Genomic DNA, 22,828 nt, shown 5'->3' on the forward strand with positions numbered 1-22,828 from the left:
AATTTGACAAACATAACATATTTATGATTGCAGACCCTTAAGGTAATACTGAAAATATAAAACTTACCATCAATATCAATAGTCTTTAGTGCCTGTCGCATTTCTAAATCACTTATAGAAATTCTGAAGATGCAAAGGATCACTGGAAGATCATTCACATAAATCTTACCACTTCGAATTTTACTAAAAATTTTACAGGCTTTATGAAGTGCTGTACACACATAACAAAACATTTAGTTAGTTATTCAAAAAGAATAATTATCTTTATTCCCCCCACCATCTCTCAAAAAACTAATAATCATTAAAAGAAAGGGGAGAAATTTGTACTTTCAGCCTTTCAACCTTCTTTCTTTTTTATCCCACCCCCTTCAATCTTTTAATATTCAAATCTTTCAACCTGTTTCCTAAAGAACTTTCAGAAACTGTCAGGAAAGTCACACAAGGGCACATAGGCAAAGGCTTCCACGACTTGCCCTGGGAATAGCAAATCATTCCTCTGTGTTTCCCCACTGCACTTACTATGTATCTCAGTCAAAGCCCTTGACATTATGATTGCTTGTATGTCAATACCCCTCACTAAACTGTCAGCTTCTACAGAGCAAAATTTTTCATTCTTCTGTTTCCAGTGCCTAATTCAGAATAAATTCTCAAAAAAAAAAAAGTCTATTGAACTGAATTTTTTGGTTCAGTGGACACTACACTTTATTTTCAGAAAAGCGGCAATCGATGACAGTACTTTTTGTTTGTTTGTCTTTTTAAACCCAGAGTTTCTCGGTTGCCCAGGCTGGAATGCAGTAGTATGGTCATGGCTCACTGCAGTCTCAGTCTCCCAAGTAGCTAGGACTACAGGTGTGTGCCAAGATGCCCAACTAATTTTTTGGTTTTATTATTTTTTATAGAGATGGGGTCTCACTATATTGCCCAGGCTGGTCTTGAACTCCTGGTCTCAAATGATCCTCCCACATGGCTTTTCAAAGTGCTGGGAGTACAGGCATGAGCCACCTCACCCAACCCTGACAATGCTAAATACAAAAGAAAGACTAAAGAGTTGATAATAATGACTTTAATAAAATAAGTTTTAGTAGAATTTTGGAGGTGGAAGGCAGATTTCCATGAAATGGGAAGTGAGAAAATTGAGCAATTAATGAAAACAATTAATTTTATTTTAACTAAGTAAAACTTTTTAAATGTTTAGAGTTAGATAGGTGACATAATTGAGGATTTGAGGAGAGTAGCGAAGGTTTGGAATAGGTACCAAAGAGAGATCACACCAAAACATAAAGGGAATGTCAACTGGTGCTAAGGGCAGCTGAGGTTGGAAATCAATATAGTGGCACCAAATGGAGAGGTCAAGGAAATAAAATTCTAAAAGTTGGAAGTATAAGAGATCGTGAGTGAAAAACAAGACATTAAAGCCTCAGATTTTCACATAATGAAAATGTGTATGTAATTTGTGGCCATCAGTGTTGGTCAGAAGAATCAAGGTAAAATAATTGGTTTGGAAAGTTTGAAGCTAGAGCAGTATGAGTCACCCATTTGGACACTAAGATACATATTATGACAATCAGAGTTAACATAAAAGGAAAACTATGCCAAATTATTCCATAAATATAAAGGAGAAGCCCAAGATATGGCAGAAGTCAGCATTATGAAGGAGTAAAGGGTAGTATAAGCCTTAATATTAAGATACCAAAGACTAAATTCCAGTGATATCAGTGGCTTCAGAACTTACTAATATATCCATGGGGTGTAACGTGTAGACATTTTTCCAAAAAATACATTTGAACTAGTATAAGCCACATATTTTGCCTATCTTACCAATATAACAAAAGATATTTAAGGATTAAACTATCCACATTTGCTTCCTTACAGCCTGCAGCATTTGCTATATCATGTTTTATCAGTTGATACCATAAGCCATTAGGAGTAGAAGAAAAGGCACTACCTGCTAAAACAATTCCTAAAAAGCACATAATCAGGAAATGTATTCAAGAAATTTTAGAACCTCTTATTACCACTTAATTCTTGGTAGTATAAATATCCATGGGTTACTTCATTATATAATGTCAGGTAGAGGTTAGATAGCATTTCCTTGCCCCTGTCAAAGAAACAGCCATATTAGAAAGCAGCAATGAAAATATGCAAATTCCATTTTAAAATATTAACAAACCTATCAATAGTCTGAGATTCATAAGAACCTTTCTTGAAGAACTGTCCAAGTTATGGAGAATCCCATATTCTTTACTTCAGGATTCCCACCTTATTTCTTTTACGGATATTTTTCTGTAAAGCAGAATTTACCCAATCTGTAAATAGTGCCCATGGCCAACTATCCTTTGACTATGGTCCAGTTTTTCCTATTCTTAATCCAAGTCACGGCAAATTTTTAAGAAAGTTATTGCAATAAAGCAAACGAAGAACATCTTTAAACAGCCAAAGAATCTCAGATTCCATCACCTATCAGTAAAAATGTCTGGAAAATATTATCTAATACTACAACATCATATAAATAACTAAAATCATATACTGTTAGTGTTGGAAGACATCTTAAGAGTTCATTTAGTACAAGATCCTTATACAGATGTGGAAAGTGAGGCCCAGAGATACAAATTTTACAAAAGTCTAAGCATGTGAGGTCAATCAGGACTCAAATCTAAGTCCTCCAATTCCACATACAGTGCTCTTATCTCTACATAATCCTAAGAGCATAGTTAGCACAAACTACTTGACATTCTTTATGTGGAAGGGATAAATGATTCTGAAGAGAAACACCCAAGTCTGAACCCAACATTCAAGAAACAGAGTACAAGGATTTAAATACCGAGTAATTGAGGAAGATGTACAAAGAGATGATGAAGTCTTGTGAACGCTGTGCTGATTCGGCAACTTGCGTAAAGAGTTTTCTTTCCTAGTCACCTTCTCCTTTGACAGCTTCAGAAAAGGAAGGCCAATCTAGAGCCAAATGCATGTATGTTGGTGCCTGAGATCACATTGGTAATTCACCATTCTTGGATGACACAACTCTTAAAAGGCAATTAATCATACTTTGGCTCCTCATTAATTATGCTTCTGGTGTAAAATTGCCTTTTGTAATTAAATTACATTTAATATAAACTAAAATTTTATATAAACTATATAATATTCTTTTCTAAAGCCATGGTTTTCTTAAGTATGAAGTTAATCATGTCATTAATATTTGGTCAATGTATAGAATTGGATTTTATAAAGCAGGGCAAATCTATGGTAGAGAAAACAAGATGACTCAGTTACCAGACTCCAGGTTACATACAAAGGCTTTGACTTACGTGCAATGCGGAGAATCAACACAGATATTCAAATGATATAGGTAATTTTGTTTTCAATTATCCTTATCATTGAGTAAATTATCCACTTAAGATTGCATGTATAAACATGAATCCAAAAAGGCAAGTAACTAGGTGGACAGGAAAGTACCACTTTAGGAAATGAGAACTATATTTATAGGTGTCTTCAATTTTACATGGAACCCTAAGCCTTGAGTTTTAATGGCCATGCAAGATGTGGAAAAAAGACTCTCACACTACACAAGATTGACAGGAATTGGTACTGAGACGCCACATAGAACCAAAATCTTTAAAAGATGATGTTTTCAGCAAGAGTGGGAAAAAACTTATCCCTCAATGAAAAAGTATGATTAAAATAGGTCTGTATCCCAGCTCCAGGTTGGAAAAAAAGAAATACTACTCCTGCTAATTAGTTATAATCATAACTCTACCTACATATGAGCTTAGAATTCAAATCTACACTAAATATGTGGGCCAGGGAAACAGAAACCAAAAAATTCATTTAAAGTGATCTCAGATTTGTAACATTTCTGAAGTGCATGGCAGAGGCAAATGCAAATTCTCGTTTTAAAAATTATCTTGAAGAAGGGCAAACTGAAGATTCCCACAGATTTAGATCAACTATATATGAAAGAATGTACAAAACATATGTAACACCCAAAGACATAACTTAACATGAATGAGAATCAGACAAAACAACAAACACAACATTTAGATCCCCCAAGAACTTCATATATTGAATTGATCAAATATCAATCTTGAAATAATTATAGAACATGAGCGAAAAACATGACATAGGGCATACTTTAAGAATCACCAAATAAAACTTCTGGAGGTAAAAAATAGAATCACTGAAATTAAAATCTCAATGGAAAAATTAAACTGCAGATTAGATTCAGCTGGATAAAGAATAAGTGAACTAGAAAGTAGATGGGTAGAAATTACCAAGAGCAAAGAAGAAAGACAGAATAGATTAAAATATGAAGCAATGCTAAAGAATATAGAAAACAGGAAGACAAATTTAATACACATCTAATAGATGATAAAAAAAAAAAGGACAGTAAACAGATTGAAGGAGGGGAAATATTCTAAAAGATAATATATTAGAATTTTTCAGAATTGAAGAAAGGCATGCATTCTCAGATTTAAGCACAGCAAATACTAAGACAGAGGAGAAAAAAGGAAATATACCTCTAAGTATATCACAGTGAATTGAATGGTGACTACGCAAAAAGATATTCCATGTTCTAATATCTGAAACCTGTGAATGTTACCTTATTTGGAGAAAAAGTCTTTGCAGATGTAATCAAGTTAAGATCTTGAAATGAAATGTACAATGACAGATGTGCTTATAAGAGAAAGGAAGAAGGAGATGAGATACAAACACAGGAAGAAAGATCATGTGAAGACTCATGGGAAGATGGAGGCAAAGTTTGGAGTTATGCTGCCACAAACCAAAGAACACCTAGGATCACTGTTAAAAAATAAAAAATGTTAGCAGAGAGCACAGTAAAAAATTGCTTAATAGAAAATAAAGGCAAATTTTTCATAAGCTTCTGAAAAGATTCCTTGTTCTGTTTTTTTTTTAAAGGAGGAGAAGGAAAAGGAAAACAAAGAGAAAAGGAGGAGCAAGAGCAAGTAGTAATATTTAAGACTGTGACATTTCAACACATGGACTAAAAAATATAAGGGAATGTTTGAAGGCTAAGGAGAACACTTGAAAATAAAAGAAAAATTTCCAAATTTTTATTTACCTCAGTTCTTTTGCTGTGCTGTTGTACTTGTAAACTCTTTTTCCTGACTTTTTTTTCTTCTACCAAATCAGAGGACTTTTCTTCTCCACAAAGGAATATTGATGTTTCAAACCTAAATTACACAGAAATTGAATCACTCTTGAATTTCTTTTTACTTTTGCTTTTTCAACTTTTAATTATGGAAATTTTCTAACATACACAAATGTATACAGAATTCCATCACCCAATTTCAACAATGGCCAATCCTATTCCATCTATATCCCATCCCTGTTCCCATCCCTTATTATTTTTGAAATAAATCATAGTATATAATTTCATCTCTAAAGATTTTAATTAAAATCTCTACAATGTGTCTTTTTTCATTTAAAACATGATTATGGGCCAGGTGCAGTGGATTACACCTGTAATCCCAGCACTTTGGGAGGCCAAGACAGGCAGATTGCTTGAGGTCAGAAGCTCAAGATCAGCCTGACCAACATGGTGAAACCCTGTCTCTACTAAAAATACAAAAAAAAAAAAAAAAAAAAAAAAAAAAAAAAAAAAAAAAAAATATATATATATATATATATATATATATATATACATACACACACACGCATGGTGACACACGGCTGTAGTCCCAGCTACTCAGGAGGTTGAGACACAAGAATTGCTTGAACCTGGTAAGCAAAGGTTGCAGTGAGCTGAGATCCAGCCACTACACTCCAGCCTGAGTGACACAGCAAGGCTCCATCTCAAAACAAAACAAAACAAAACAAAAAACACCATATGACAGCTAAAAAATTAACAATTTCTTAATATCAAGCATACAGGTAGTATTCACATTTCTATTTGTCTCATAAATTTCATAAATTTTTTTAACATATTATATCGGGACTCAATAAAATCCCAGCATCACAGTTGACTGAAATGTCTTTTAAACTTCTTTTCATCTATAAGTTCTCCTTCTATACTTTTTATTATCATTATAATTATTATTACTAGGTCATTTGTCCTGCTGATTTTCCACAGTTGGGATTTTGCTGATTGTATCACCATGGTTGTAAGATTCTAGAGGATTGAACATATTAATGTTTAATATTTGAGGGAGATGCAAAACCACTATCTAGGTGGTGATGTTATTCCATCAGGAAGTACATAATGTCCAATTGGCTATTTGTGGTATTAGCAGCTACTTATACATATAACTAGATCCAGTAAATTATAGGGACTGGCCAGAAATGGTGGCTTATGCCTGTTATCCCAGCACTTTGGGAAGCTGAGGCAGGCAGATCACCTGAGGTCAGGAGTTCAAGACTAGCCTAGACAACATGGTGAAATCCCGTCTCTACTAAAAAAATACGAAATTACCCAGGCATGGTGGCACATGCCTATAGTTCAAAGTACTCAGGAGGCTGAGGCAGAAGAATTGCTTGAACCTGGGAGGCAGAGGTTTGTAGTGAGCCAAGATCATACCGCTATACTCCAGCCTGGGTGACAGGGTGAGACTCTGTCTCAAAAATAAATAAATAAAAATGATAAATCATGAGGGACTGCAAAGTGGTTATGTTATAAATCTATCATTCCTTCAATCATTAGCTAGAATATTTCTTGTTTATATATGTAGAGATTCATAGGTGTGATTATAGCACACACTACAGTCAAACTCCCAGGCTTAAGTGATTGTTCCACCTCAGCCTCCTGAGTACTGAACTATAGGCATGCACCACCATGCCTGACTGCTAGAATATTTCTACAAATAGAAACTTTCTCTCAAATACTATTTGGTTTATCTCATGTACTATTCGGTACAGTTCATATTGAAACGCAAGATATAGAGATTCAACTGATTGAAAAAAAAAAAACAAGAAAGAAAGGCAAGATAATTGCTCTATTATTTTCCTTGATTTACCACTTTTCATGACAAAGATTTGGCTCACTTGTAACCTCTAAAAATGACAAAATAATTTTATACCCTTTTGAACACATGGACTTAAATATGTTTGATGCAGTTTAATTCCCGAAATTATTACTTATTGATGCTCTAATTTTCTCATCTTTTATAAGAAAAGGTGGGACCCTCTTCAAGTAGGCCATTGAGTCCTTCTGATTGATCCCTAGTAGCAGTCTTTTTTATTAATAGTTTCCTTATCTCTGGAAGATAAGATGTTCCAGGTTTATCTCTACATTTCCTCTCACAGACATGCAATCGGTATTTCTCTAAAGAGCCTTCTAATAAGAAATGGTATTTCATGACTAAAGTTTGGGCACTAGAAGCTGAACTTCATTCTTCTTGCTTATTGTTTGGTTTTCTCTTCTTTCTCCTTTTTCCTCTTCTTATTATACTGTCAAAGATCTTTCTTTTTTTTTTTCTTTTCTTTTCTTTNGAGACAGGCTGTCACTCTGCTGCCCAGGTGAAAGCACAATGGTGCGATTTCAAGACCTTCCATAACACAAACATTCCATAAACCAGAGGTCCCCAACCTCTGGGCCACAGACCAAAACCGGTCTGCACAGTAGATTAGTGGCTGGAGAGTAGGTATTACCACCTGAGCTCCACCTACTGTCACATCAGCAGCAGCATTAGATTCTCATAGGGGCACAAACCCTATTGCGAACTGTGCATGCAAGGGATCTAGGTTGTGCCTCCTTATTAGAAACTAATGCCTGATGATCTTCTGAGGTGGAACAGTTTCATCCAGAAACCACTCCCGCCTCCTCCCCATCCCCTTGTCCTTGGAAAAATTATCTTCCATGAAACCAGTCTCTAGTGCCAAGAAGGTGGGAGACTACTACCATAAACTATACAACAATGAGATAAAATATAATTATGAATTATATTTGAATTAAATTTTAAAAGAGAAGATACATACTCTTAAATGCTTCAAGTAATCCAGGGTAAACCTAAATTTCAAGAACTCTAACAGGGCAGTGACTAACTATACTATCTACTACAGCTTCAGGTGAACTCGGCCCTAAGCAAAACTGTGACATTAAAAAAAAAAAAAAATTATCATTCATGCCATTCCCCTTCTTTAGCAAGTACCTTGGCCTTTTTTTTCAATTTTATTTTATTTTAAATTGACAGATAAAATAAATTTATTTTTTAATTGACAAATAAAATTGTATGTATTTATGGTGTACCCTGCTCTTTTTTTTCTGACTTATTTCTCCAAGAAAAAGTACCTTGCTTTTTTGACACACTATCACTATAAATCTAAATCTCCCAAATTCACACCTGTGAACATCCATACTTTGCTCTTCACTTCCCTGAAGCTGCCATATGATTATATCCCTCTGCAGTCCCCTAGTCTCAAAAGCAAGGATGTTAAACTATTTTGCCTATGACCCACAGTCAAAAGTATATTCTCTACTGAGGTGCAATATACATATACAGAGAGGAGTGCAATAGAAAGCGAGGGGGGGAGAGAAGGAAGAAAAAGCACTCTAATGTTTTCAATTCTAATGTATTTATTTAAAACAAAAACTAGAAGTAAACCAGCTGCAGTGGCTCTCACCTGTAGTCCCAGCACTTTGGGAGGCCAAGGTGGGAGGCCTGCTTCAGGCCAGGAGTTCAAGACCAGCCTGGGCAATATAGTGAGACTCCATCTCTCCAAAAAATTTAAAAATTAGCCAGGCATGGTGATGCACGCCTGTAAGCCTAGTTACTCAGGAGTCTGAGGCAGGAGAATCCCTCAAGCCCAGGAGTTCCAGGCTGCAATGAGCTATGATCATGCCACTGCACTCCAGCCAGGATGACAGAGTAAATTCCTGCCTCAAAAAAGAAGAAGAAAAAAATAAAAACTAGTAGTGACCTCCTAAACTGATTTCATGACCCATTAATGAGTCATAACCTATAGTTTACTAGTGCTTTATATCCCCCACATATCATTATTGAAGCTGAGCCTTCTTATTTCTAGTATAATCATGACTTCCACTCCACTGCATGACTTTTGATCTTTCACCTTTTTTCAAAAAGTGAGAAAGAAAATAAATGTTTAATCTTATGAGTGCAAGGCCTCTTTAAATTATCAGGCCCACAGAGGCATTAAAAGTAGATAGGAGTCACTATCTCACATCCCCTTGAGCTAAGTAATTATTTCAAAGTGGCCTGCTATATGGACTGTAGACTTTGTCACCAAGCAGCCACAAATTAACCTCACAATGCCATACACGGGATACCATAACTCATACCCTACAATTCAGCAATGTATAGCCAATTGCTAATCAATGTTATTTCTGTAAACCAGTGAGAATTCCTGAAAAACAACTTTTGTAATCAACCCCTCCTGACTGGTACCTTTTTTCTTTAAAACCTTGAGCCTCTCCTTTGTTCTCCAGCGTGCCTCCCAGAATCCTCAAACTGGGCCCAAATAAACTCTCTACTTATATTAATTTTGCCTCCGTTTCCTTATTTAGGTAAACAAAAGTATAAGTGTACTTTTTAATTATGAGCTGCTTCACACATTTCATATAATAAGGATAATTGGGTATAAATAATGAACAAATAAAAACATTTGCCCTGTACCCCATTTTAAAACAAATTTTATTTTTATATATTTAGAGGGTACAAGTGTAGATTTCTTACATGCATATATGGCATTGTGGTGGGTTTAGGCTTTCAGCGTACCCATCACCAAATTCAACCCTCACCCCTCCTCCTACCTTCTGTAGTCCCAATGTCTATTATTCTACTCTACGTGTCTATGCGTACCCATTGTTTAGCTCCCTCTTACAAGTGAAAACACGCACTGTACCTCATTCTTTTGAGGCATGTGCTTCTCACAGTGCTAACCTATCTTGAACAATTCTAATGGATGCTCCCACGACCTCCCTTTTCTTCCTAGATAACAAGTTTTATTGCAGTCTTCTAGAAATAATTGCTTGATCTTTTGCCATCTAACAAACAGGAGTAGTGGTAAAAATGTTAGATTAAATAAAAGGAAAATACAGACTTCTGGAAGGTAGAGGAGGTTTTTATTTAAGTGCCTCTCCAATCATAATGTGTAGGTAATTTCCAGTTTTCACCAACAGGTAAGAGCAGCATTTAGTTAGAGAAACATAAAGTGACATAAGTTCTGAATGTTTTCTCAAAGGCTTTGGATAATTTTTTTTATTTTTTCAGTCATTTTATAAATAATAAATACAGATTGAGTATTTCTCCTACGTGCATATAAAATGCTAGCACTTCTATAACTAACAAAAGGCAATCAGTCAATGCAGCATACAAGAAAGAACTGCCAAAAGATTCAAATAGCTTAACTTCATGGAAAGCACAAAGCCAAGCCTACTCTCTTTAAGACAAACTTAACAGACATATGGATAATTGTTCTCCTCTAACTGGAATTCTATGATTCCAGTTAGCTTACAGCTTCCTTACAGGCTTTCACATGTGATATGGTTGGATTCTGTGTCCCTACCCATATCTCATGTTGAATTATAATCCCCAATGTTGGGGTAGGGATCTGGTAGGAGGTGATTGGATCATAGGGACAGATTTCCCCCTTGCTATTCTCATGATACTGAGTTCTCACAAGATGTGTTTGGTTAAAAGCATGCGGCACTTCCCCCTTCACTCTCTCTCCTGCTAGCCTTGTGAAGATATGCTTGCTTCCCCTTTACCTTTCACCCCTATTCTAAGTCTCCTGAGGCTTCCCCAGCCTTGCTTCCTATAAAGCCTGCAGAACCATGAGCAATTAAACCTCTTTTCTTTATAAATTACCTAGTCTCAAGCAGTTCTTATAACAATGTAAGAACTGACTAACACAACATGGAAGCCTATAGGCTTCCACATGGCTATGAGAGAAGTCAGAAAAAATGTAAGAACAGCTATTTAGGAGTTTAAATCATGCTACTGAAAGAATGATCCTATACACATGGTACAGTACATTATGAGAACACATAAGCTACATTTTGACACTCTTAACTTGCAAATGTATAAACCAATAAAGTAAATTCAGAGTTTTTAACTTACATTTTTTTATATTCTGGGCTCAAACTCCTAATTTCTGGTGAAATTTTCTTCTCTATTGTTTTAGAAAACCTGATGTATTTCTTGTGGTCAATAGTTCCTGATGGCAAGTCAGTTGCAAAAGAATTACAGGCATCATCTAATAAGTCAATATCTTCCTCTGCCTAGGGAATATAAGAGCCACAATCAAGCATGTTCTCTTTGCACAAACATATTAAATATGACATTCTGGGTCAAATCATTCATTTTAGATTGATATTCTTTCTCAAATAGTGCTACCAAAGAGAATTTTGTTGAAAAAGGTTTTACTCACTAGTGTATTATTTTTCCAGATTCAGTACATACTGTAAATAACTCCAATTTTCCTTAGTGCATTATATAGCTATAAAATGAACATCATTTATAAATAAATATAATGGTTATTTAATCTAGCACTTTTTCTTTTTTTGAGACAAGGTCTCTTTTTGTTGCCTATGGTGGAGTGCAATGGTGCAGTCATGACTCACTGCAGCCTTGGCCTCCCAGGCTCAAGCAATTCTCCCACCTCAGCCTCCTGAGAAGCTGAGACCACATGCATGCACCATCATGCCTGGCTAATTTTTTATTATTTGTAGAGATGAGGTCTCGCTACATTGCCCAGGCTAGTCTCAAACTTCCGAGCTCAAGCAATCCTCCCACCTCAGCCTCTCAAACTGCTAGGATAATAGGCATGAGCTACTTCTCCCGGCCTGTATCTAGCTCTTAAGGCATCGAGGTACAAAATTTATCATACTCTTTGCAAAGCAATTTTTTTATTATAAAAAATTAACTAAATTTTAGATATAAACCAAAGCCATGATCCATGAAAGAAATGATTGATAAGTTAGACTTCATTTAAATTAAAAGCTTCTGCTCTGTGAAAGACACCATATCAACAAAAGGACAAGTCATAGGCTGGGAAAGAATGTTTTCAAAAGACATATATGATAAAGAATTGGTACCCAAAATATACAAAGAACTCTTAAAACATAATAAAAAGGAACTCAACTTTAAAATTAACTAAAGACTTGAACAGACACTTCACCAAAGAAGATGTACAGAAGTGTGGTAGGTAAGAATATGAACAGAGGCTCAACATTATAATGTGATTAGGGAACTGTGAATTAAAAGGAAATACCATTACATACCTGTTAGATTGGTGAAAGTTTAACAAAAAACTATAAAACTTTGCTTAAAAAAAAACTGGAAAAAAGAAACTAAAGAAAACATAAATGAAAAGATAGCCCATGTTCATGGATTCAAAAAATTCATATGTTTAAATGTCTTACTATCCAATGCTATCTACAGATTCTATGCAATTCCTCTCAAAATTCCAATGTCATTTTTCACAGAAATCAAAAAATCCTAAAATTTATATAGAACCAGAAAACACCCTATATAGCCAAAGCAAATGTAGGCAAAAAGAACAAAGTTGGTGGCATCATACTTCCTAATTTCAAAATTTTTATTCTTCCTAATTTCTATAATTTCAATTATAAAGCAACAGTAATCAAAACAGAATGGTACTGGCATAAAAACAGATACACCAACTAATAGGATAAGATAGAAAGCTTAGAAATTATCCAAATATTTACAATAATCTGATTTTCAACAAAGGGCTAAGTACACATGATGGGGAAAGAACAGTCTCTTCAATAAATGGCATTGGGAAAACTGGATATCCTCCTGCAGAAAAATGAAATTGGGCCATTATATCACACCAAATATAAAAATCAATTTGAAATGCATTAAAGATTTCAACACAAGACGTAAAACTGTAAAGGTACAAGAAGATAGGGAAAAAGCTCTACCACACTGATCTAGGGAATTATTTCTTGAATAGGATTCTATAAGCACAGGCAGTAAAAGCAAAAATGAAAAATGGGATTATATGAAACTAAAAAGCTTCTATACAGCAAGGGATACAATCGACAAGGAAGAAATAACCCACAGAAGGAGAGAAAATATTTGTAAATCATACATCTGTTAAGGGATTAGGAGATTTATACCCAAATTATATAAAGAACTCAACTCAAGCAAGAAAACTAACTACCCAATTCAAAAATGGGTGAAGGATCTGAACAGACATTCTCAAAAGAAGACACACAAACGGCTTACAGGTTTGTGAAAAATGTTCAATATCACTAATTGTTAGGGTAATGTAAAATAAAACCACAATGAGATATTATCTCACACCTCTTAGAATAGCTATTATCTGCAAGACAAGGGATAACAAGTGTTGGCAAGGATGTGGAGAAAAGGAAACATCTGCACATTGTTGGTATGAATGTTAGTACAGCCATCCTAGAAAACACCATGGAGGTTCCTCAAAAACTGAAAACAGAACTACCATATGATCCAGCAATCCCACTTCTGGGTATAAATCCAAAGGAACTGAAATTAGTATGTTGAAGAGATATCTGCACTCCCATATTTGTTTCAGCATTATTCACAACAGCCAAGATATAAAAGTAACCTAAGCGTCCATCAACAGATTAATACATAAAGAAAATGTAGTGAATATATAAAAATGAATACTATATAGCCTTTAAAAAGAAGGAAACTCTGTCATTTACCATAACATGGATAGAACTGCAAAACATTATGCTAAGTGAAATAATACAGGCACAGAAAGACAAACACTATATGATCTCACTTTCATGTGAAATCTAGGGAAGTTGTTCTCATAGAAACAGAGAGTAGAAAGAGGTTGGAGGTAGATAAGTTTGGGGGAGGAAAAGAGATAGGGAAAGGGAAGACACTGATCAAAGGGTACAGTTTCAGTTAGACTGGAGAAACAAGTTTTAGCATTGTATGGTGAACATGGTTAATAAATAATGTATCATATACTTCAAAATCACTAAATATTTTTATGTTCTTACCACAAAAAACAAGTTTATAAAGTAATGGATATGTTAATAGTTTGATTAGATATTTCTATAATGTATACATAGATCAAAATACCACAATATACCCCATAAATATCTGCAATTATTATTTGTCAATTTAAAATAATAAGAAAAAACTCAATTAAGAAAAAAGAATGGCAATCACCCAAAACATTGACAATAACAAATGCTGGCAAGGATGTGAAGCAAGAACTCTCATCATTGCTGATGGGAATGCAAAATTGTACAACCACTTCAGAAGGCAGTTTGGCAGTTTCTTACAAAACTAAACAAAACATACTCTTACCATACAATGAAACAATTGCATTTATTGGTATTTTCGCAAACAAGTTGAAACTTTATTTCCACACAAAACCCTACAATTGGATGTTTATAGCAGTTGTGCTCATAATTGCCAAAACTTGAAAGCAATAAAGATGTCCTTCAGTAATTAATAAATAAACTATGTTAAATGTAGAGGATGGGATATTATTTAGTGCTAAAGAAGAGTGAGCTATCAAGCCTTAAAAAGACATACAGAAACTTTAAATGCACATTAAGTGAAAAAGCCTGACCTGAATGGTTCCATATTGTATAATTCCAACTATAGACATTCTGGGAAAGGCAAAACTATGGAGACAGTAAAAAAAATCAGTGTTTTCCAGGGGATGGGGGAAGAAGAGGTAAATAGCTAGGGCACAGAGGATTTTAGGGCAATGTGATTATTCTACATGATACTATAACGTTGACTATATGTCATAATACTTTTGTTCAAACTCATAGAATGTACAACAACAAAAGTGAACTCTAATGACGTAAACTATGGACTTTGAGTGATAATGATGTCCCAGTGTTGATGCATCAGTTACAACAATTGTACCACTGTGCTACAGGATGTTGATAGTAGGGTAAGCTGTGCATGTATAGGGGTAGTAGGTATACAGTAACTCTCTGTACTTTCTGCTCATTTTTTTCTGAACCTAGAAACTGCTCTTAAAAAAAAATAAAGTTTACATATCTAAGACCTGAAACCATAAAAATTCTAGAAGGCTACCTAGGAAAAACTCTTCTGGATACTGGCTTAGGCAAAGAATTTATGACTATAACCCCAAAAGCAAACGCAACAAAAACAAAAATAAATCAATGAGACCTAATTAAACTAAGAAGCTCTTGCACAGCAAAAGTAATAATCAACACAGTAAACAGACAACCAAGAGAATGGGAGAAAATATTTGTAAACTATACATCCAACAAAGGACTAATATCCAGAATTTACAAGGAATTCAAACAAACCAGCAGAGAAAAAAACAAGTACTCCCATTAAAAAGTGGAAAAATAACATGAACATATATTTCTCAAAAGAAGATATACAAATGGCCAACAAATATATGAAAAAAATGTTCAACATCACCCATCACCAGGGGAATACAAATTAAAACCACAATGAGATATCACCTTACCCTAGCCAGAATAGCCATTATTAAAAAGTCAAAAAACAACAGATGTTGGTGCAGACTGGATGAAAAGGGAAAACTTATAAGCTGCTAGTGGGAGTGTAAATTAGTATAACTTCTACAGAAAGCAGTATGGAGATTTCTCAAAGAAATAAAGGTACATCTATCATTTAATTCAGCCATCCCACTACTGGGTATCTACCCAAAGGGAAAAAAAAGTCATTGCATCAAAAAAGCACTTACACACATATGTTTATCTCAGCACAATTCACAATAGCAAAGGTATGGAACCTAAGTTCCCATCAACCGATGAGAGGTTAAAGAAAATGTGAAATATATACTATGGAATACTACTCATCCATTAAAAAAGAACAAAAATAATGTATTTTACAGCAACTTGGATGAAACTAGAGGCCAATATCCTAAGTGAAGTAACTCAGGAACAAAAAACCAAATACTGCATATTCTCACTTATAAATGGGAGCTAAACTGTGGATACAAAAAGGCTGCTAGAGGGTAGAGATTTGGAGTGGAGAGGGGGCAGGGCAGTGAAGGATGAATAACTGCCTGTTGGGTACAATGTATACTATTCAGGTAACAGGTACACTAAAAGCCCAGACTTCATCACTGAATAATTCATCCATGTAACCAAAAACCACTTGTATCCCTGAAGCTATTAAAATAAAAAATACCATTCTACAAAAAAAATAAAAAACAAAGCCTAAATTTTTTTTCCCATTTATTTATTTTATTGCATTTTAGGTTTTGGGGTACATGTGAAGAGCATGCAAGATTGTTGCATAGGTACACACGTGGCAGTGTGATTTGCTGCGTTCCTCCCCATCACCTACATCTGGCATCTCTCCCCTTGCTATCTCTCCCCAGCTCCCTACTCCCCACCGTCCCTCCCCTATTTCCCCCCAACTGACCCCAGTGTTTAGTGCTCCCCTCCCTGTGTCCATGTGTTCTCATTGTTCAACACCCACCTTGCTTCTAAATAGATGCCTCTCCCCACTCCCCGCCCCACAAAAAAGAAATAGAGTTTAGTGACAACAAACATGTTTAGAAAAAGAGGAACGTAGTTAGAAATACTCTCTCCTGAAATTTGGCTGCTTGCTTAAGACAACTGGACGGCATCCAGTCAATTAAAGGTGCATTAGTCCTGAGCCTTTGGACCCAAAGGTGACACTGAAGATTACACAGACAATTTATAAAGAAGATTAAAAAGAAGTTTAGAGAGAATCTCTATTTCCACAGGATGGAAATTAACAGAACTATTTCAGTGACTTTTAGTATCTTTTCTGGAAAAGGCAAAACGATGAAGACAGTAAAAAAAAAAAAAAAAAAAAAAATCAGTGTTTTCCAGGGGATGGGACAAAGGCACACCTTTAACTTGTTTGAAGAAGGCAATTCAATTTACTGCCTTGATGAGATGTGTATTACAAATGATGAAAGAATTCCTAAAGAGTTTGAAAAAAATGACCCAAAATAGAAAGCAGAAGGGAAAAGGGGTGGGGAATCTAAAAAGGCAGAAAAACCTGTTACCAAAAGGCCAAGTGAATGAAAACAAAGAGTGAGTAGAAACTTGACACAGAAGAAGAAAGAGAAGAATCTCAGAAACACTGTAGTAAAAGGTGAGCCATTTGGGAAGTATAAATTATATAGTCTAAGGAAAAAAAACTAGTATAATTCTGTAATTTTAATTTTTAAGAATGCACCTTCAAAATTAGTTTATATGGGCAAAATCCAGGAAGTAGTAGGTATAAAAAGGTAAATTTTAAATGTATATATGTATATATATATATGACATAAAGTACATATCTCAGTACTTTTCTAGAGTCTGAAATAATTTTTTTAGACTGTAGTATAGGTACATGTTTTACACAGTAGCATCAGATCCGTTAAAAGAATGAACTTAAAAGATTAGGACTCTCAATGGACAATACTGAATTTCACTTGAGCCCTAAACTCCCAGAAAACAGTGAGGGTTAAAGGAATCCCCCCACCCTTTTATGTTCAGAAAATGGCTTACTGCAAACCATCCCTCCCCATAATGACTTAGGTAAGACTCTGGAATGCCCCCCTTGTTTACGTATGACAATGCCAGACACACACCCTCAAAATTCCCTTTCTTTGCATCATAAATTGTTAGTTGAATTGTTTTATCCCCACTGATAATCAGAACAAAATAGACTGACTTGATAATAAAATATTCTCCAATCTACTTATCTAATCCTACTCTTTCACCCCATTTCCCCACACCTGGTTCTTTCCAGGCTCTCTCTATAACAGAAAACTCCTTCTACCCAACCCTTGAGATGCTTGCAGATTTTACGATCACAGCATTCTTCCCATTGCAATAGTCCTCCTCTTCTTCCAATTTAAATAGTCCTTTTCTCCCCTGGCAATAATTCTTTTGAATAAAGTCTCTCCTTAATAAGTCCAGATCTGTGTTTATTTGAAAAATTTTGTCTTACTTGAAAAAAAAAAAAAAAAGTGAAAGTATCTAAAGACAAATCTGAAGCACAGAAAAGATGGCTAAAGAAATTTTATATCCTCAATATTACTTTTTGGTTAAACTCTCACATCATTAATTACATTATCTACAACCTCTCATGTAAGTTTAACTCTTTTGATCTGCAGAAAAATTATCCAGGTCTGTGTATTCCCCCCACCAAAAATACTCTCAACATACACCACAGAACAGTACTATATGTGAGATCTTGCACATATAGGGGATGAGAGTTCAATATATGTTCACTAAAATTGCTCAAGTCACCTCAGTTATTAGGCAGGTTCCTTATGACTATTACTCTATGAATTTGCTTACTGATTGTGAATATGAAGTAATGTAAATTAACTTTTTAAAAAAAGGAATCTTTAGAATCTCTTTTGAATAAATACCTGGCAGAATAAATGAACTCTAGTTTCCATCTTTCTGTTTAGAGGTAAATTCTGTCCTTGAGGACTCTCGGCTTTGATGAACAACTATGAATGAGCAATAGTACAAAACGATTTCCTGCCAAAAAAAAAAAAAAAAAAAAAGATATAAAAATCACATGCTTATTTAGGAGACTTAAGCAATTATATTTACCTATCTGAAGTTATCTCTTCAACGTAACACTGACTTGGGGTATGATACACAATAAATTTTGCCAACACAGATATGTGGACAAACACTAGAAAAAGAAGTTAGTAGACTATAAATCACAGATCAGTTCCTTAACTTTACCTTTTGTGGTATAAGGAGAAATCCAATTTCAAATGGCATACAAACCAGAGAAATCCAGTTACATCTGTTTATTTAAATAAACCCTGAGAAGCAGAACTGCTAAGACAGTAGTAATCACTCATGTTACCAAATGCTTCCTATGTGCCTATGTGCTAAATATTATGATAAAGACTTGAAGAGATCAAGTTTCCCAAGATCACACAGCCAGCAAATAGTGGAGACAAAATTTGAATTCAGACAATTTAACTCCAAGCATGTGGTTTTCAGTCCCATAGAAGATTGCCTCTCAAACAATACTACTACTGCAAACAAAAAATGATGTAGCCTCACTTTAAACCAAAGACTTTTGCATTATGCAAACGTGATAACCAACACTTAGAAATTCCTCAAATTTTTACATTTTTAACTCATATCTGAGTTACATTTAATGAGCTATTTATCACAGTGCTAGCTATATTACATTATATTACATTGCTAGTTATAATCATCAGTCTTTTTTTGTAAAGTTTAACTGCAGGTATTAATATTCTAATGAAGACAGAGTACTTAAAATCATTTGTATTTATTTCTGACATATGTCAATGTGATATGTCTAACATTCCTGGAATTCAAAATGTTAAAAAATAAAATAGAACCACATTAAAAAATACTCATCTCTGAAAATATCTGAAATCTATACAGGTCTCCCCAGTAACCCATTCTATGTAATCTCTTCTAGATCTTTTCTAACCAGTTCAATCTTCATACCTCTAAACTACTGTATACTTACTGTCTTCACTATTCTTGTCTTCACTATTTAACTGACATTAATCATTTGCCTTGTATTTGTATTTAATTTTCACATGTACAGCTCCTATACCAACTACAGCCTAAATTTATAAAGAACTGGGACTGGTAACTTATAATTCTTAAAATTACTTCTCACAGTATCAAACACAATGCTATATATATAATGAGGAAAAGCGCAGAGGAAAGAAGGGAAGGGATGGAGGGAGGGAAGGGAAAAGAGAGGGATAGAGGGATGAATGAACAAATTCCCTCCCTACTAAGCTACTCACCAAGAGTTCTTAAACCATCAAAGTGCTTAATTAAGCAGAGTTGGCACGTTTTGAATAAATCTTGAAAGGAACAACTGTTTTGTAATTTATTGACCAGATTATCAAAAAGTTGGCAGGTCTTAATTTGCTGGATGAGTAAGCCTCTCCAAACTTAAAAGAAAAAATTAACATAGAAAGTCTGTCTATTCTCTATAACTTTGACCATACAACTGTTTCTCAACTCTTTCAATCCTGTATCTGTGAACTTGCAGGAACAAATCAAGAGAAATGGAGGGAGACGTATCCCTCTTCTCCAGTCATCTATCCATGAATTCAATGTGTATGTTTCCATGCTTAGTATGCACTACGTTCTCTCCCAGGCTCTAGGGATATAGCAATGAACAAAACAGGAAAAAAAAAAAATCTGCCCTCATGGAGCTTACATTCTAGTCAGGGATCGAGATGATAAAATAGAAAAATAAAACATATCATATGTTAACTGCAGTAAGTACCAAAAAAAAAAAAAAAAGTAAAGCAGGGAGGGGAATATGAAACGTAGTATGGGGAGGAGATGCAGGGAACAGAAAAAGTGTCCAAGGAACACCTTACTGAGAGGGAGACTTTTGAGTACAGACCTGCAGGAACTGAAGAACGGGTCTGATTAATATCTTAGGGAAGAGCATTTCAGCCATAAAGAAAAGTAAGTACAAAAGCCCTAAGGCAAAAAGAATGTTCAAGTAATAGTGGGAAGGCCCCATGAGGCTGAAGCAGGAGAGATCAGAGAGGCTAAGAGAGGATGGCAGATCATGGAGGACCCCTAGATGACAGTAAGAACTTTGGCTTGTACTCTGAAGGACTGACAAGCATTGAAGAGTTCTGGGGAGAAGGATGATATAATCTGAAATTCTTTCTGAAAGGCTCACTCTGGTTACTATGAGGAGGAAAATCAGGTAGGTCTGGATTCCTGGATGCCAAGTGAAGAAAGGTACTTCAAGAGTGACTAATCAGGCTGTGCATGGTGGCTTATGCAGGTAATCCCAGCACTATAGGGTGGTCTAGGCAGGAGGGCTGCTTAAGGCCAGGAGTTCAAGACCAGCCTGGGCGTAAGCGAAATTCTCATCTCTACGGAATTTTTTTATTTAGCTGGGCATGGAGACCTTAGTCCCAGCTACTCCAAAGACTGAGGCAGAAGGATCCTTTGAGCCCAGGAGTTTGAAGCTGCAGTGGACTATGATTGCACCACTGCATTCCAACCTGGGCGACAGAGAGAGACCTTGTCTCAAAAAAAAAAAAAAGTGGGTGAGATCAGAACTGAATGTTCACTAGGTTTCACAACACGGAGGACACTGACAGCCTTGAAAGGAGCCATCTAGGGGTGGGTGGTAAGAAGACAATGTTCTTGAAGTGAGTGCAAGAGAGAACGGGGTAAAGAAATTGAACCCAGCCAGTAGGGTAAGCTCTTTCAAGGAGCTATGCTGTTAAGAGAAATAAGGTAGTAGCTGAGGGGAAAATGGGGCTGTGAGGGTTTAAGATGAGAAAAACAAAGGCATCTTCACTGAACACGAGAAAAACAAAGGAATCTTCACTGAAGCGTGACTCTGTATGACATTCCTTCACAAAGTACTTTCCTCTTTCGTGCCACATTTCCCTCACAAGCCGCCCCACTCACTCGCTTTTCCCTGGCCAGAGGGACTGCACATCATTAATACCAACTGCTTACACAACTCCATTCCGGCTACTGCCATTCATGAACGTTCAAGCATTCGTCACTCCGTTTTCATATCTGTGCATCAAACATTAACGAACCTCCTCCTCTACCAAGAACCCGCGCTGGGGAGGCTGCCCATAGGCCCTGCCCGTGTAAAGCCAGCAACTTCTATGGGAAGAAAGCGGGCGTGTAACGACCCGCACGATGGAAATGGTGCCCTAATAAAGGTCTCAGCCCCACGCTGAAAGAGCAGGCAAGTGACCCAACCCGCGGGCCGCCAACCTCGTACAACGGCCACCATTTCTGAGGAACCAACTTTGGTTGGTTTGGTTTTATTGTGTTTATGTTTTTCCTATGTATTTACTGTATGCAGGTGGGCAGATCAGTCCCAGTCACCCTTCACTCTGCCCCTTTGTCCCACTCGGTCCCCTCACGCCTCACTGTTCCTTTCTGGAACCTTCCTTAACCCAGCCCCAACACTGTTCTACTTCATCCCTCGCACCCCACTGCATTCTCCACCCTGCACCTCCCCTCCCATCTCCTCCACGAGTCTTGCCTTCCTTCCCCACCTCTCTCCCCTGAGGGTCCCACTATCGGCCCGGAGCTGCCCTCCCTCCCGCCTGGCTCGAAGCCCTAGCGCTCTCCGCGGTTGGCGGGATCCAGCCGTCAGCCCCTGAGGCCCCTCGGGCGGCGCCGCTCTAGCTCTTCCTCCTTCCCAGGCTCCCGCGCAGCGCGGCCCCGCCCCCGCAGTCACCTGACCGAGCCCGACGCTCCGCCCACCGAGCACCCCGAGCGGGACGGGCCCGGGACACTGGCCGCCGTGGAGACGTCGCTGACACGGCCACCGCCACCGCTCAGGGGCTCCGGGGCCGTGGGGCGCGGCTGACCTCAGCGCCGCCTCCGCGCCGACTGGAAGGCGCTGCGGCCGCGCCCGCCTACCCCACCTCATAAGGGCCTGTGACCTCACTAGGCGGGCGGAACAGCGCTGCCCTCCAGCGGCGGGGACTCCGGTCCGCACCCTTTCCTCCCGCAACCCCGGCCTCGATTCCGCCCTCCGTCCTTCCCACCCGCTCGTCACTCTTCCCTAATCGCTGTTCATTGTCCAGTGCGCTGTCCCACCATGGTCTGACCCCACTTCAGTTTTATCTTCCGTTCATCCATTGAACACCCCCGACCCCCGAGCCCTTTCTTCTAAAACATTCCGTCCTTCTTGGCTTCTGCTGCTCAATAATGAACAGCAGCTCGAAGGCCATGTGTCCCATGGCTTTGCTGAAATTTGTCTCGGGCTGCCTTTCAGGGGATTGTCGTTTCCTTTTGAAAGAGATACTTTGGTTAGTTTGATTTTATTGTGTGTGTTTGTTTTTCCTATGTATTTACTGTATGCAGTTGGGTAAAATACGCTGAGTGTCGATTTTCTCATTCTTCCATTGTTGTGGAAATTCAAAAATACGTAGTGCTCAATAA

The 22,828-nt window shown here is 36.9% G+C and overlaps 1 protein-coding gene across 4 annotated transcripts in view; it reads right to left on the bottom strand.

Annotated features, from left to right (window-relative positions):
* EFCAB13 (EF-hand calcium binding domain 13) overlaps positions 1-22,261 on the bottom strand; it is a 181,261-nt gene extending 159,000 nt beyond the window's left edge. For all 4 annotated transcript variants that reach the window (XM_037745972.1, XM_037745973.1, XM_037745971.1 and 1 more), the window contains exons 1-7: positions 22,119-22,261; positions 18,292-18,406; positions 11,031-11,191; positions 5,078-5,189; positions 2,822-2,952; positions 2,016-2,098; positions 68-211 (exon numbers count right to left, since the gene is read on the bottom strand). In XM_037745972.1, coding sequence (XP_037601900.1) covers positions 68-211; positions 2,016-2,098; positions 2,822-2,952; positions 5,078-5,189; positions 11,031-11,191; positions 18,292-18,321 — 661 coding nt within the window. In that variant the 5' untranslated portion in view covers positions 18,322-18,406; positions 22,119-22,261. The remainder of the gene's footprint in view (positions 1-67; positions 212-2,015; positions 2,099-2,821; positions 2,953-5,077; positions 5,190-11,030; positions 11,192-18,291; positions 18,407-22,118) is intronic.
* Between the last annotated feature and the right edge of the window lie 567 nt (positions 22,262-22,828).

Source organism: Cebus imitator, unplaced genomic scaffold (assembly GCF_001604975.1).
Source record: "Cebus imitator isolate Cc_AM_T3 unplaced genomic scaffold, Cebus_imitator-1.0 Scaffold217, whole genome shotgun sequence".
NCBI lineage: Eukaryota > Metazoa > Chordata > Mammalia > Primates > Cebidae > Cebus > Cebus imitator.